At 57.5% G+C, this 14,710-nt stretch overlaps 1 protein-coding gene across 5 annotated transcripts in view; it reads right to left on the bottom strand.

Moving 5' to 3' along the window:
- Positions 1 to 8,038: 8,038 nt before the first annotated feature.
- LOC311512989 (BLOC-1-related complex subunit 8-like) overlaps positions 8,039 to 14,710 on the bottom strand; it is a 77,343-nt gene continuing 70,671 nt past the window's right edge. For 4 of the 5 annotated variants that reach the window (XM_084614503.1, XM_084614504.1, XM_084614506.1 and 1 more), the window contains 4 exons: positions 12,659 to 12,804; positions 11,525 to 11,639; positions 11,034 to 11,142; positions 8,039 to 9,243 (listed from right to left, as the gene is read on the bottom strand). In XM_084614503.1, coding sequence (XP_084470629.1) covers positions 8,931 to 9,243; positions 11,034 to 11,142; positions 11,525 to 11,639; positions 12,659 to 12,804 — 683 coding nt within the window. In that variant the 3' untranslated portion in view covers positions 8,039 to 8,930. The remainder of the gene's footprint in view (positions 9,244 to 11,033; positions 11,143 to 11,524; positions 11,640 to 12,658; positions 12,805 to 14,710) is intronic. The other variant, XM_084614507.1, reaches the window with a different exon arrangement.

Genomic DNA, 14,710 nt, shown 5'->3' with positions numbered 1-14,710 from the left:
GGCGGGGCTCCTGCTACACGAGCCATTGCTGCTCCTTATTTAAAAAAAAAAAGTCTATGATTAGAACTACATTATAATGGGCTAAGACCCCCCCACCCTCTGCCCCAGCCCTTCCCCTCCCCCCAGACTGCTGCCTTTGCCTACAAGATGTAAAAAGCAGAATCTGTCTCAGCTCAAGCCATGAAGGCCCCTTCACGCAGGCACATTTTGTAGCACTGAGAGCACTGGATCATGCTAATCCAGTGTTTGGTGCGTTACACCAGGGCCTGGGTGGGAGGATTGCACAGGAAGCCTCTGGTGTCCAATCTCTCAGGTGCTTATCTGGCCCCACATCACCATAACATCAGAGCCCCTCACCAGCTTTCTTGCTTTTGTCCTGGCAAACCCTGGGGTGGGGGGCAGGGCCGCGCTGGAAGGAAGGCCCATCTCCTCCAAGGGGTGCCGAGCTGGGGAAGGGGGTAGGATTGTAATGAATCAGGATCCTGCCTTTTCTCCCAGGGGGGCCTGGGGCTCTTGTTACATGTGCCCTCTCCCCAAGCTCAGTGCCCTCACTCCCACTCGGGCTGAGGTGCGCTGGCTGGGACTCCTGTCTGGAGACATCCGAACGAGTTGCCATGGAGATGGTGGCTTGGTTGCCAGCTGCACTTTAGCCATGTTCATTCTCTCCCAAAGCTGGGGCCTGCCATGGGTACTGCTCCGGATCCCCGTTTCCTCATCTCACTCCCCCAGCCCCTCTGAAATGAGCACGCCTCGCCCATGTGCCCCGGACGCCACACCCCCCGGCAATAGGTGTGAAAGCCTTCCCAGCTCTCCTATTCCATCTCCAGCTCTGCTCCTAATCCCCAGCCCTCCATCCTCAGCCCTCCATCATCTCCTGCAGGTCACCCTGTGACCTTCCCAGCCCAGTGCACCAGGCCATTGCCTTTCCTTCATTTACTGGCCCCCAGCCACTCAGCGCTCCCTGGCCCACACTCCAAGTTATCCTCGTCAGCTTGGCATCTGGGACAAAGCATAAACGGGGCTACTTCCATCCCCATGTGTCTAGCCCATGGCTGACGGATGCAGGGTTGGAAAAGCAAAGGGAAAGATGCTGCATCAGTGGCTCCTGGGTGAGACGGGTGAGCCTTTTCCCCACCCAGCTGTCTGGAAGGCCTCTGCTGTTTGGTACCAAGGGTTTGGAATGGATTTGTGTTGATAGAGCCAGCCCTGAGCGAAGGGACTTGAAATGAACTAGAGTTTGGGACTCACTCTTCTCTGCCTGGTGTATCTGCATTCTACCCTCCCAATGCATCCGTGGGGCAGGGGCTGCATCTCTGGGCCTGGCACGCCGCTGACCATTAATACACAACTAATGTCTGAGTGCCATTTGCAAATCAGCTGAGCCCATCTCCCCTGCCAGCAGCTGTGTGTAAAAATCCAGCCAGTTTTACTGGGTCACTTCCAGCCTCACTGGGAATAAAGATTCTGCATTAAGAACTTTGCCTTATGTATCATTGGCTGAGTAGACTCTGCCCTGATCTCCCTTCGCTGGCTGGGATCCGGTGGAGAAGGGGACAGGGGAGTTGGCTGATGGGACACACACACACTCTCTCTCTCTCTAGGCCAGTTCACATTCAGAGAAAGGTTAGCACTGTGACAGGTGTGCACAGCCTTGCCCGAGTGTAACAGAAGCCATGCCAACTTCCTGGGACCCCCCGCCCAAACATGTGAGCCTAGACGTATTCCAAGCAAGGAACAAAATTGAAAAATCCAGCAAGTGATTCATTCTAGGTAGGCTGTCACTGGTTACCGCTAACGAATGGATTCAAAGCGGCATTACAAGTTTAGCCAGCATCCCTCGCTCTCTCTCTGTCTACACTGCACTGTTTGTAACACTGCTATCCTGGTGCTAGCATTAAAGCAGTGTCCCAGACACACAGCATTTGAAGTCCCCCGTGCCTTCCACCCTGTCTGTACCCTCTGCCTGCATCCTGCTACATTTGTGGTGCAGCCAAAAGCAGGAATCCGTCATTGTCCTCACCTGGATCCCTGCCTTGGCCCCATCCAGAAGGGACAAGAGTGAGGTGCATGCAGAGTCAGATAGACTGGAATTTGCTGTGTTGGCAGGCTAAGAACCCTTCTGCACCAGAGCTCAGTTAGAACTGACAAGTCCTCCTACAACACACTGAAAAACAACTCCTAGAGTGGCTTGAGTTAGTGAGCGCCTAAGTGTTATGGAGTGGGACATAGGTGGTCTGGCCTAGTGGGCAGAGCAGGTGTCCAGGTTGGGGAATGAAGGCTAAGGGTCAGCACCAGAGTCAACAGCCAGTTACTAGAACCAGGGGTCGAGCCAGAGTCAGAATTAGGAATCAAAGCCAAGGGTCAGCACCGAGGTCAGATACCAAACGCCAGAGCCAAGGGTCAAGCCGGAGTCAGGGTCAGAGGCAGGACTGGTCACAGAGGATTGGAGGTGAGGCACAGGGCAGGAGGAGAGGCAAGAATCGAGCCCAGATCAGAAGCCAGGCTGGTGGCAGATGCAAGCAGGGTCCAATACAGCCAGAAGGGAAACTACCTTGTTACTTGGACAAACTTCCTGTTCCGCCTCCTGTCTTAAATAGCGTAGTTGGACCAATCAGCAGAGCCGGGCGATCCTCCAATCAGAGCTCCCGCAGGTGGTGCCTTGGCATCACACTAAGAACCATGGGATATAGCCCCAGAAATCCTAGCACATGATCAGGGAGGTCAGACTAGACCATCACAATGGCCTTGGAATCTATGAAGGTTATTGCTGGACCAGTGTGGACATGTCTACATGGGTGAGACCTGCACGCAGCTCCGCCCTGTGGCTGCTCATAGCCAGCCTGGTTAACCTGCGCCTCCATCCCCAGTGCCTGAAGCCAAGTGAACTCTGCAGTGAAGAGCTACCCGAACAGACCTAAGCAGGGGAAGGGACAATCCACCCAGCTCAGGGCTGTGCACCATATTCGGGGTTTGGTGCCCATCACCCGTCTACCGGCAGCATCCAGTCCTGATAGGCCAGCAGTTTGCTGCAGCCTGTGCTAGTTAGTTACACCACAGCCACGGGTTAGAGCCCTTCAAAACATGGCACGGACTTTTTGTGATGAAAGCTGATAACTTTTGAACAAAATGGGTTTTTTCCCTCCCAACCCCCCTCCCAGTCCAATGCCCCACCCCCTGCCATGCAGTTGTCACACACGAAGTCTGCAGGGGGAGGGTGTTTTTCAGTGAAAATCCACATTCTGAAAAAATAAGTAATATTTTTTTTGCATTTTCAATTTTCATTAATTTTTCCCCCCAGAAAACAAAATACATTTCCAATCAACGGTCACCATGCACCAAGTCATCTTGATAGGAATCTGCTGGACATCTTGGGGCTCTTTCTTTCTCCCAGAGACCAAAATTAAGATAATCGATAAAATCTTAGTCTCCTGGGGAATTTCATCTTCTGATTTCAAGATTGTTTTGCAATTCTGCGGTTTTAACACTGCCCGCTGCTCAGGATAAGCTCTTGGCTACTGTGCGCTCCCCTGCCTGTCTGTTGCATCCGCCTGTTGTCTGCAGATTTATACAACATTTTGGGGTAGGGTCTGTATCTGCTCTATGTTTGTACTGCACCTAGTGCTGCGGGGCTTTGGCATCTAGGTTCCACCACAATATCATTATTAGGCTCAAGAGTCACTGGCTGGAGTTCTCTGGCCTGTGTTATGCAACGGGTCAGACTAGCTGGTCTGGAAATAATATAATATGAATATTGTCATTCCGCTGGTTTCAGATGCCCTGGGTAAAGAGTGAGGTGATACGCTGGGCTCAGCTTTGGGTCCTCTCTAGCCACGGGATGTAAATTCTATGGGTCAGTTGGTGTAAATGAGTATAGCTCAGGATAATACTGATTGACACCAGCTGAGGATCTGGCCCTAGCTTGCTACGTTTGGATTGTCCTGGGTTCCCGACCATCCGAGATGTCAGCAGAGCTCTCAGCTTCTGCCAAATCTGGTCTAAGGATTTATGTCAATCTCTGGGTTTGTATTAAACTCCACAAATTCTTCCCAGGATTAATCCTCCTTCTGTGTTTTAATCTCAAGGTACCATTACCAATAATCTATTCATGAGTCACCCGGCAGATTGCAGGAGAGAAATGGCCGAATTCGCATTTTAAAGTATCCGGCCCTGATCTGACAGCCCAGTCACCCCTGGTGTGAGCTGCTGCCACACGGGATGGGTTGTCATCTTTAAAATGTAATCAGTGCAGGGAGAGGCCCAGTGTGCGTGTATGAAGAGAGACGTGCTCTCCACCCTTCCAGGGGCTCAGCACATAAAGGCTGCCAATGAACGGGTGGCAGCGTGGGCTAGTAGATAAGGCACTGGGCTGGGAGTCAGGAGACTTTCATTCTAATCTCAGCTGTGCCCCTGACTGGCTGAGAGGCCTTGGACAGATCACTTAGCTGTCCTAGCTTCGTATCTGTTTAGAACCTAAGCTCTCTACCATAATGCAAATAAAACCTGGGCCTCTCAAACTTTTCTGTCATTGGCTAGCAGGGCTGGTGGAATCCCAGCGTTGCATCTGGAGCACGGGTGCCATCAAAAATCACTGGTGCCGAAGCTGTTGCGAGGGGTTGCTGTATGCGGTTTAAATAGCAACTACGCTGCACTTCCCCAGAGCTGGTTGCAGTTTGGTGGCTGGCGAAGTGGCCATGTGTCATATCAATGTATCAGGGGACGTGTCTTCTGCCTGACTAGATCAGATTCAGCAGGTGCAAAGGAATAGATAAAATGAGCTCAGAGGCCTGTTCCAGTTATAATTTCGATGATCCACTAAATAATATGAACTCTTTCTGTTCTTGTAGCCTCTTCTGTCTGAGGATCCCATGGCACTTTCCAAGCACTAACATCATGGCAGTCTTCCAGGTGTCAGTGTTATTAACCCTCAGCCACAGATGGGGAAACTGAGGCACCGCGCAGTGAGGTGACTTGCCCAAAGTCACAGAGGACGTCTCAGCAGACCCAGGAAGAAAACCCAGGTGTGATTCCTTGGCCTGTATTCTGACCACACGAGCATCCTGCAATGTTAGAGCTATGAAGATATTCATACTAAGCAATTCTTCCTCTGTGGCTTTTTTAACCTGTTCTGTACACCAACGATCCTTGGAGGGAAGCCAGGATCTGTAACTCCGAATTACATCAGCTGAATTGCTTGTGCCCAGACTGAACCCAGAACCTTCTGGCTGGGATGGGTGGTGGAAGAGCAGCTGTGGGATCAATTTAACTCTCCCGCACCTCCAGCAGCCAGGCTCCTGCTGTCCTGCCAACAACCACCCCAGCCTGGTGCCTGCACAGTATGGAATTGCTTCCAAGGACATGGAGGGGCAGGGGAGAATCTAGTTTTGCAGGCAGAGGTGGCTGGTCTGCGCAGCCCCCTCCAGCAGAGCACTGACAAGGAATTCTGCCAAGCCAACCCCCATTTCCAAACCTCTGACTTGTGGGCAGAGCATGGAGCCTGTGAATTAACCTGACAATCTGCTGACCCTCCTTCTTTTATGGACGCAGGAGATAGGACACCAGGCTATGAGGATAAACTCTGCCCTAAACCTTCACCCAACACGTTACTGAACCCGAGCCAAATATTTATGCAGTTTGGCAAAGTTTGGTTCAAACTTTGTTTCTTCCGTTGTTTCTTTGTGCTCCAGGCCATGATGGGAAGCTCAGGGGGCCAGTCGATGTCCAATGGAGGCAGGGTGGTTTTTCCAGCTCCGTTTTACAGATCTGTGAAGTTTGGAAAAGCAGCCAAACTTCTAAATGCTGATTGAAACAAGCTGCAGAGGCCCAGGGTGGTGCATAGGAGTGAACACAGCAGGGTTGAGTTTGACCAAGGTAGAAATGCACCATTTTCACAGAGAAATTGACATATTTTTGGTGGCCAAAGTTCAAATGACTGTTTTATGATGTTGATTTCATGTTAAAAAAAGAAAAGAAAAAAAGGACAAATGGAGAAGGATCCAGGTCTGGCCTGTCAGGGGGTGGGGCTCATGCCTCGCAGGGGGTGCTGCAGATCAAGACTGCAGTGCATTGACAGAGGGAGGGGAAGGGAGCTGCATAGCTGGTCAGCCTGGCGGGGCATCACAGAGCTGTGTGGCTCAGGCTTGAGGGGCACCAGCAGAGCTTGGGCAGAACCCAGAACTGGAAGAGAAGCATGGCTGCAGGTGAGGGGGGACCCCAGGGCTGGGAGAGTAGGGAGATGCAGGGCAGGATTGAGAGGCCCTGGCACAGCTGCAGTGGAGGGAGCCCAGGGCTGGACTAGTAGGGGGCTGCAGGGCAGGACTGAGGGGCATGGCGGGGGGGTGAGGGGAGCCTGGGCCTGGACCAGCAGGGGGACTGTGTGTCAGCACTGACAGGCAGCAGCAGGATCGCGTGTGCAGCTCAGCCTCGCTACAGGTCAGGGATGGAGGGCAAGTGGCTTGTGCAGCAGCTCTCCCCGCCCGCAGCCTTGGCTCCCCCCAGGACAACAGAGGGTGACCCTGGAGAGCCTGTGGAATGGGCGCCCGGCTCCATCCTTTCCCAGGCGCGGCTGGGACCAGGCCTCCCTGGGGTCACGCCTGAGGCCGGACACTGAAAGTGGCCTGGAGAAACCCCGCCCTGAGGAGCTCCAGCCCCCCGAGGCTTCCCTGCCTCCAAGAGTCGCCCGGGGCTGCCTGAGCCAGCGGTGATGAAGGAATTGGGGTGTCAGGGCACCAAAGCTCAGCAGACAGCGACATCTGGTGAGCAAAGTGAAGAACTGCAGCCAGCCCAGAACAAGCCCCATTGAGCCCTTGAGGTCACCACTTCGGACGCCCCATTCAGGTCCAGACGTCCCGCCAGACTTGTTTTCACCCATGCCAGACCCGGGCCGCGGGGCATTACACACCGAGTGATGGGCCCACTCCCCACCCCGGCTGGCCATTCTGCCACCACATCACTGAACTGCTCAGGTGCCAGGCCCTGAGCCGCTCAGCACCTCTGCACCCCATGCTCAGCCCTCTCGGCTGCTGCTGAACGTCCCGTGTGACAGGCCCTGGCCTCTGCCCTGGGGGCAGGGTCTGTGCTGGGCCTGAGTGCGCTGGGACATTCTGCAGCCGTGGGGCTCAGGACCCATTTGCAAACCTTGATGGCCTGTTGCCACCCAGTAAATAGATTTAGGGTAAAAACCACCTTGCTTAGTAACTCGTTCTGACCCAGGATCGATCATAGCCACGTCACTGTAATAGGTACTAAACACCACAGCGGCAGCTCCTGTCCGGTGGGGCTTGTGGGGCTCGGCTCCCCACTCTGTTGCAACCTCTGGGGTCACAGTGTCACTCAGGTTTGGCCAGGCCAAATTTGTGTGAGTGGCGTGGCGACCTGGTGCATGGGGTTCCAGGTTTCAGTTACCCAGGGCCATGAATGCCTGTCTCTTGGCTTGTACTGGGCTGTACTGCTCTGGGCACGGCAGAGCTGCTGTCCCCTTGGGCAGGCCTCTGCATCACGCACGCTGGCCGTGACACCGGCTTCACCAGCAGGGTGCTCTAACACAGAACATGCCCATCCCTTGGGACTCCTGGCTTCCAGAGCAGGCCCCCAGCTCTTCACAACACCCGTCTGTCCAGCACTAGAAAGAGAAGCAAACGGGGGTGCCAGGCTACGGCAAGCCCAGCCCACGAGGGTCTTGCTCCCATCCTGCCCCACCCCCCATGCCCTCAGCTGGGCAATAGCTGGACGCTCCCCGCTGTGTCACCCCCGGAAGTATTTGTGAGAAGTGGGGTTCGGTGCCTGCGAAATGCAGAGATGCCAGGTTACGTCCCTGGGGCTGTCCAGGGCTCTGTGTGACAGTCAAACACGCCCCGGGGCTGTCAACGCCCCGCTGGTCTCCTCTCCCCCCCCCGCCCCCACATTCAGGTGCTGTTAACTTGATTGTGGGGGGGAGGGGGGAGAGGAGAGAGGAAACCCACCCCACTCCCCACGCACCTCACATGCCGTTCTTCCAGCCAGCGTTATCCCAGCCGCTTGGGCAATAAGATCACCCCGGGGGGCCGGACAAACCCAAATCTTTATTGGTTGAACCTGCGGCTGGATATAACATAATAAATAGAAAATAATCCAGAGTGGCACCTGAACACTGCGAATCCACGGGGGGGCAGCTCTAACGCAGACCTTCCCAGCCTGCGCTGCGCAGGGTTCAAAGGCCAGTGCCCGCCCGCGCTGGCATGCCACGGCTGTGCCCCACTGCACTGGTGCTGGCAGAAGGCTGGGAGGTGTTGACGTGGGCACGGTTAACAAGACAGACAGGAGCTTCTGAGGCACCTGCAGCTGGTCTGGGGCATTAGGAGCAGAGGTGGGGGGCAGGCGAGGGTGGGGGGGTGCCCCTTGCTCACGGGAGCCCCAGCCCAGCTCAGAGGAACAGACCTTCCACCCAAACATGTGATTAACATGAAATCAGAGAGTTGGAGGGAAAGAGGGTAGGGATGTATTTCAAACCGAGAGAGGGAGCTCCCCGTGGGCACTCTGAGCCCAGGGGATTCTGGGGCAGGGCACCAGGGGGTCACTCCACAGGCACTCACAGCCTATGGGGTTTTGTGGCTGGGCAAAAAGGGGGCTCCCCCAAGCACTCATAGCCCATGGGGTTCTGGGGCTGGGCAAAAAGGGGGCTCCCCCAAGCACTCATAGCCCATGGGGTTCTGGGGCTAGGCAGCGAGGGGGTCACTACCCATGGGGTTCTGGGATCCCCCCGCCTCCCGCAGCACTCAGCCATGCTCTGTGGTACCACCTCCTGCCTGTGGGTGGTTGTGGCTGCAGGGGACCCCAGGAGAAAGGTACAAGTGCTTCTGAGCAGAAGAGGAGGCATGGGACAGACTGGGTCTGCCACTGCCGGTACGTACACGCAAACAGCGCGGGTGACCCCCCACCCCGGACAGCCGGCCCCACTATCTCTGCCAAACGTCCGTCACTTGCAGGCGCCGCACCGGGACGCCCCCCTGCTGCTCCTCCGCCAGCGGCCGGGACAGGACCAGCGGGTAGTGATAGGCCTTGGCATACTCGTCTCGCTGGGGCGGGTCCCCGGGCCCTCTGGGGACGTCGCTGAGGGAGGACAGGCCGCTCAGGGAGTGCTGGGGGGTGGCTGACCTGCAGCTGACCACAGGGGAGACCCGTTCGGACTTGATGCTGATGGCCTGGTGCTGGGGAGAGCTGCTGGGGGCTGGGGCTGCCTCTTCGGTGGGGAGCCCTCTGCCGGCCGCCCTGGGGAAGGAAAGAGGAGGGCGTGAGCCAGGCTGGGAGCCAGAGGGAGACTCCGAAGGAGGAAGCCACCAGGGGATCTCTCGGCCCCAAGCAGCTAAGTTGTGGCTGCTCTCGGACTCCTGCCTCCATCCCAAGGCAACCGGAACTGACCCGCTCCATTGACCAGGATTCGGAGCACTCCCTCATTGGCTGGGGTTGGGGGGTAGGGGGGAAAGTTTGCCGATCTTTAAAAAAATGTCCTCTTATTCCTGGCTGAATTTCCCACCCTCCCCCACCCCCACCCCCCATCCCACGCAGGAAGTTGGACTGCAGATAGCCAACCCTGCAACAGCCCATCTGCTTGTGGGGGGAGGGGGCATTTCCCCCATTTAATCCCCTGGCTCAGGAATGGGGGTTGCTGACATGCTCCCACTTGGGCTTTGCACTGAGGAGCGGCTCCTCTTCTAACCAGCTGTGTGTGGGGGGCGATCCAGTTCCCTCCCTACAAGAGCCACCAGCAGGGTGACCCCACAAGCCAGGTTAGTGGGAGATCCCCTTTTGTCCCCGCCCACTTTGAAATGTCTCATGTGGCCAGCGTGCTGGCAGTGCCCGCTATTCCCCCTGGGCCGAGGTTCCCACACGCTGCCCCCCTGCAAGTGCTCCCCGGCTTCTAGCAGGAAGTTGCTGCCCATAGCAGCCCTTGCAGATAGGGGTGGCCTGTTTGTGCCCATTCTCTGGGCAGCGTTGGTGCCAGGGAGACACTGAGCTCCACCAAACACGTCTCCCCAAGCAGCCGCCAGACACTAACGACTTCCTCACTCCTGGCCGGAGCTAGATTAGAACTGGCGGCCCACAAGGTGCAACCCACTGGGGCACCAGGTTCCCAAGCGCTTCCCCCACCCACGCGCCTGGGAGAGCAGCTGGGAGCCTGGCTCAGGCGATGGGGGGCACCGTCCCCTGGGCACAGCCAGTTTTAAATAGGCTTTGCAAACATCCCGGACCTGCTGGGATAAGGTGGCAGGGGGTGTTCCCAGGAGCGGGGCTCTCCCGGAAGCTGGGGGCTCTGGAAACGAACCAATCCCTGGGCATTTTTCTCCCACCCCCAAACAGGGCCATCCGTGCCCAGCTGCGATCGCAATGGTTTGTTGGGCCCATGCCACAGAGTCGCTGCTCCCGAGGCCTGGGGCAGACGTGGGTCCAATTTCCCCCTGGGGACATCCTAGCCGAGGAGCTGGGAGCGGCTGCCCAGGCTGGGGGAGCTGTGCTGTCCTCTGCGTTCAGGGAGAGGGCGCTTGTATCTGCCAGTCCAAGCGTTCACAGCACAGCAGCCAGAGCCACCGGAAGCTGCAGCCAGCCGCTGGCGGAGCGGCCCCCTGCCAGCTCCCTCCGTTCGGCTGCCAGTGTCCGGAACACGGCTAGTAACAAACTCCCGGTGGGGAGCAGGCAGAAGGCACCAATCTCGTCACCAACCCATGCTGAGCTCCTGCCACCAGGTGGCACCAGAAGCTACAAGGAGAAGGCGCCTGCCCAGCCTGTGTCTGGGTTTTACCCTCAGAGCGGGGCTAGGGCTTCACTGGCCAACCCTCTGGGGACCTGGGACCCAGTGTTGGGAGCGGGGGAAAGGAGATGGAGGAAGAGAAATGGGGAAAGGGAGAGGGGGGATGCAGTCGTGAAGATCTAACTCCTGCACCCAGCCCTGCTGGCCTGTGGGGAGAGAGGCTGGGGAAGGGATGGGAGCCCAGGCTCCTGCCCCCAGAGAGAAGTCCCACTCAGCCCCCTAGCCGAGGCTGGGAGTTGGGCGTGGTTCTTACCCTAGCGGCAGGTGCGCAGAGGCTGTCATGTCTCTGTGGTGCTGCCAGGAGGCAATGGCGTTGGGCTGGAGGTAGCCAGGGTGCGAGGAGGCCTCGCCGGGCCCGTACTCTGCCAGTGAGAAAGCAGACGGACATCAGGAGGAGAAGGGCTAACGGGTGAAAGTGGAGGGACCTCCGTGTCCACAGCCAGTTTACACCTGCTGTGTCGTTTACACCAGGACTGAGCCCATGGGAGAGATTCCAGGGGCACGGGGCTCCCATCTGGCCATTTGGGGGTGCCTGGCTCCCTTCCCCAGGGTGTCCAGCAGCCACTGCAGGCTGAGGTCATGCAGTGAGTGAGGAGCACAAACCAGCTCAGCTCTGGGACGGGGATTCCCTGCAGGGTCATGGGCGACCCAGATCCGAACTGCAGCCCCTGGCAAGGTGTGGGGAGACATCTAGGTACTGGGTGAGCGGGGGCGTCAGGCTAGGAGCTATCCACCAGGGCCTACCTGCTTGGCTTGAGGAGAGGAAGGGGAAGCCCCCTAGCCCATGGGCTGGTATGCTGCCGTTGCCGGTGGGCAGCACTGGGCTCACCGTCTGCAGGCCAGGGTAGAGCGATCGCTGCTGAGACAAACAAGCATCCTCTGTTCAGGCTTCCAATAAACACCCCGCTCGGGTCCTTCCCCAGCTCCCCTCCACGCCACTCTGACCCCTGGCCCGTGATCGCTTCCCTCCTGAATGGCCGAGTGTTTTCCTCCATCCCCTCCCATTTCACCCCCCCGGAAACGTCCAGTGTGCATGGGTGTGCAAGGCTGTGTGAGAATGCATGGGTTACTGGGCAGGTGCGTGACCATGTGCGTGTGAGCTTGTGTGAGCATGACTGGGCATGTGTATCTGGCTGTGCAGACAGGCCTGTCTGCATGCATGTGGCTGGGTGAGTGTGCAACTTGCATGTGTGTGCCAGACGGTGTGTGTGCCTGCACATTGTGAGTGCAAATGAGTGAGTGTGAACTACGTCCCCAAACTCTGGGCTATTTCAAAGCCACGGTTTCATCACTGACCCTCTTCACCCCCAGAGCTCCAAGCTCCCCATAGAAGGGGCTGCCGGGCAGAGATCTGTTTTTTTCCCAAGGGAGCCTTGCTCCTTCCCCCTCCCGCTTCCCCCAGTACAAACCAAGAAACTGGGGATCCCTAAACTACCTGCAAAAGGAGTGCTCGGCCCCCTTACCCCCTATGCACACCCTACGCTCTGACTCCTCTGCACCCTGTGGGGCAGGTTCTCCTCTCACTCATCCGCCCAGTGCTGCTGCAATCCACCCATGGAGCGACTCCGGATTTACCCCCTGGCAGAGCCGCAGCCTGGCTGGAGCATCGTGAGATCTCAGAACAGTGTCCTCCTCCTGTTAACCCTTCCCTCTCCACTACCCCCTTGACAACCTTGTGCTGCTCCTCCTAAACCCAACCCGGGAGCCTTCTGCAGTGCCAGCCAGGGGCCCTGCTGCCTGGATGGTGGGGGAAGCTGCAGCACAGTGGGCAGCTCTCAAGGGATTTCATGTATTAAATACAGCCTCTCACAGGCATCTGTATTTCGGAAGGACCCTTCCTAGACCCTCGTCACCAGACGCACCGAGTGTGTCACTTACCGCTGATGTCAGATTACTCCTGGCGCTGGACAAACTGCTGTGGACATCCATCCTGCGGCCTTCTGCCCCTAGGTAGAGGGGGGGAGGGGTCTTGGTAGCCAGGGCTCGGTTCAGGTTGCCATGGGAGAAGAGAGGGTAGCCGAGGCCTAGGCAGGGAGAAGCAGGCCAAGGTTAGTGCATCTGGGAAGCACTGGGGTGAGAGCCCAGCTCAGGGAATGGCAGGTGAATGCACTGGAGTCTGAGATAAGGCACAGCATAGCTGCGAGCCCCCCTCTGGGTATGTACAGCGCCTGGCACAGTGCGCTTTCTTTCCTATGCATAGTCATAAGGATAACACGCCTTGAGGCAAATTCACCCTTCAGAAGTGGGATCGAGTGCACTGGAGGCGACGACCTTGTTCGTGGGGCATGGCCAGAGAGATCTCCTTCCGAGCAGGGTCGTGTTTAATTCATAGCTACTTTTCTATGTCCCCAGCTGTCGTCACACCCAACCTCCAGCAGAGAAGAGATGCCACTTGAGCAGGAGGATTGGTTACAAAACAACCTAGGAAGGTGGCAGAGCTGCCAACTCTGGCGTCTCGCAAGACGTGGTCGTTTTCTTAAAGCCCCAGCTCTGGGAGTCAGGGGATTAGGTGAGGCTCTCAGCTTTCCTTAAAAAATATAAAATGTCTAGCCCTGCTGTCTGTGGAGAGAAGCTGGGAATTGTGACCCAAGCGCAGCCCAAGGGCTCAAAGAGAGAGAACACTCCCCAAACCCTGAATCACTGCTTGAAAAGTCTCACGATTTTTAAGTCAATCTCATGATTCATCATTGTTGGATACTTGGGGTTAGTGATACAGGGGCTGGCACAAGGAGCCCAGGCAGGACTTCAGTAGTGCCCAGACCCCGTGCCAGGCCTCTTTACAGAGGTGAACGTCACCCTTGGAAAGCAAAGGATTCTGGGAGTCTCAGTCCAGATAGCAGAAGTGACGCCCAGGCCCTTTGGGAGGAAGCGGATGCCGTCTCTTGGCCGAGCCAGGTCGGAAAGCCCTGAGTTCCTGGAGCGGCGCCTGAAAGCAGGGCCACTCATCTAAGAAGTGTGTGTGAGGGGAGGGAGGTGGGAGCTTGGCGGAAACCTCCTCTGCTTCTGTGACTGCAAACCCACTTCCTGAGAGAGGCCGGGCCCCGGGGCTCCTCCGAGCAGCACTGCACCTGGTCTGTGGCCGGGACACCAGGGTCAGGTGTGGGGGACATGACGCCGCCAGCAAGGAACGGAAACGATTTGCTAAAGTGGGCCCGGCTGCTGGGCTCTGAGCCTGGGACTTGCAGCCCTGCTCAGCGGGCAGCACTCATGCCAGGCTGGTACTACATCCCCATGGCAGGAATTCCCAGGATCTTTGCTTCCCAAGGGTGGCAGCCCCCCCGTCCAACACACGCAGACGTAGAATGGGCAACAGTGCTGCTCCCTGCCGCCCATTCCTCCTCGCCCCCCGTGAGCTCCGCACCCAGGGCTGCTTTGGGAGCTGCTACCCACTCTGCACCCGTTATCTCACCCGCCGAGGAGCGATGGAGCCCTGCAGTGGCGGAGGGCGTCACTCCCTGCGCATCTCCCACAAACACCCTGATTCCCCGCTGGCCCCAGGGCAGACAAACACATGGGAAGATGGAGAGAGCTGCTCTCAGGAACAGAGGGCAGCAGGAGCCAGGGTGAACCCCCCATCAGCTGCCCCCACAACCAAGGCAGAGGAGAGGGTCTCGGGTGCAGCAGGGCCCCGCTCTCACGGCTGGTTGACAGGCTCTGGGGGTCTCAGTCCAGCACCCAGGGACAAGAATCCACATCACATAGGCCCCCCTCATGACTGTCCTCTTGGCTGGCAGCCCCAGCGCAGAGGCCAAGGGCTGGCTGGGCCCCTCCAGACCGGGGCCAAGGGCTGGCAGGGCGGCGTGGGGAAAGTGCAGCGCGATCCGGCCCAATCAGCGACCCCGCCACAGGCCGGGTGGTTGGAAACCTCCTCCTCGGCGCACATTACATCAGACCTCCCCGCACGCAGCGAGGGCCCTGCACAGATCACAC

Source organism: Lepidochelys olivacea, assembly GCF_965140295.1.
Source record: "Lepidochelys olivacea isolate rLepOli2 genome assembly, chromosome: 25".
Taxonomy (NCBI): Eukaryota; Metazoa; Chordata; order Testudines; family Cheloniidae; genus Lepidochelys; species Lepidochelys olivacea.
This window is presented reverse-complemented; position numbering and strand designations above follow the sequence as displayed.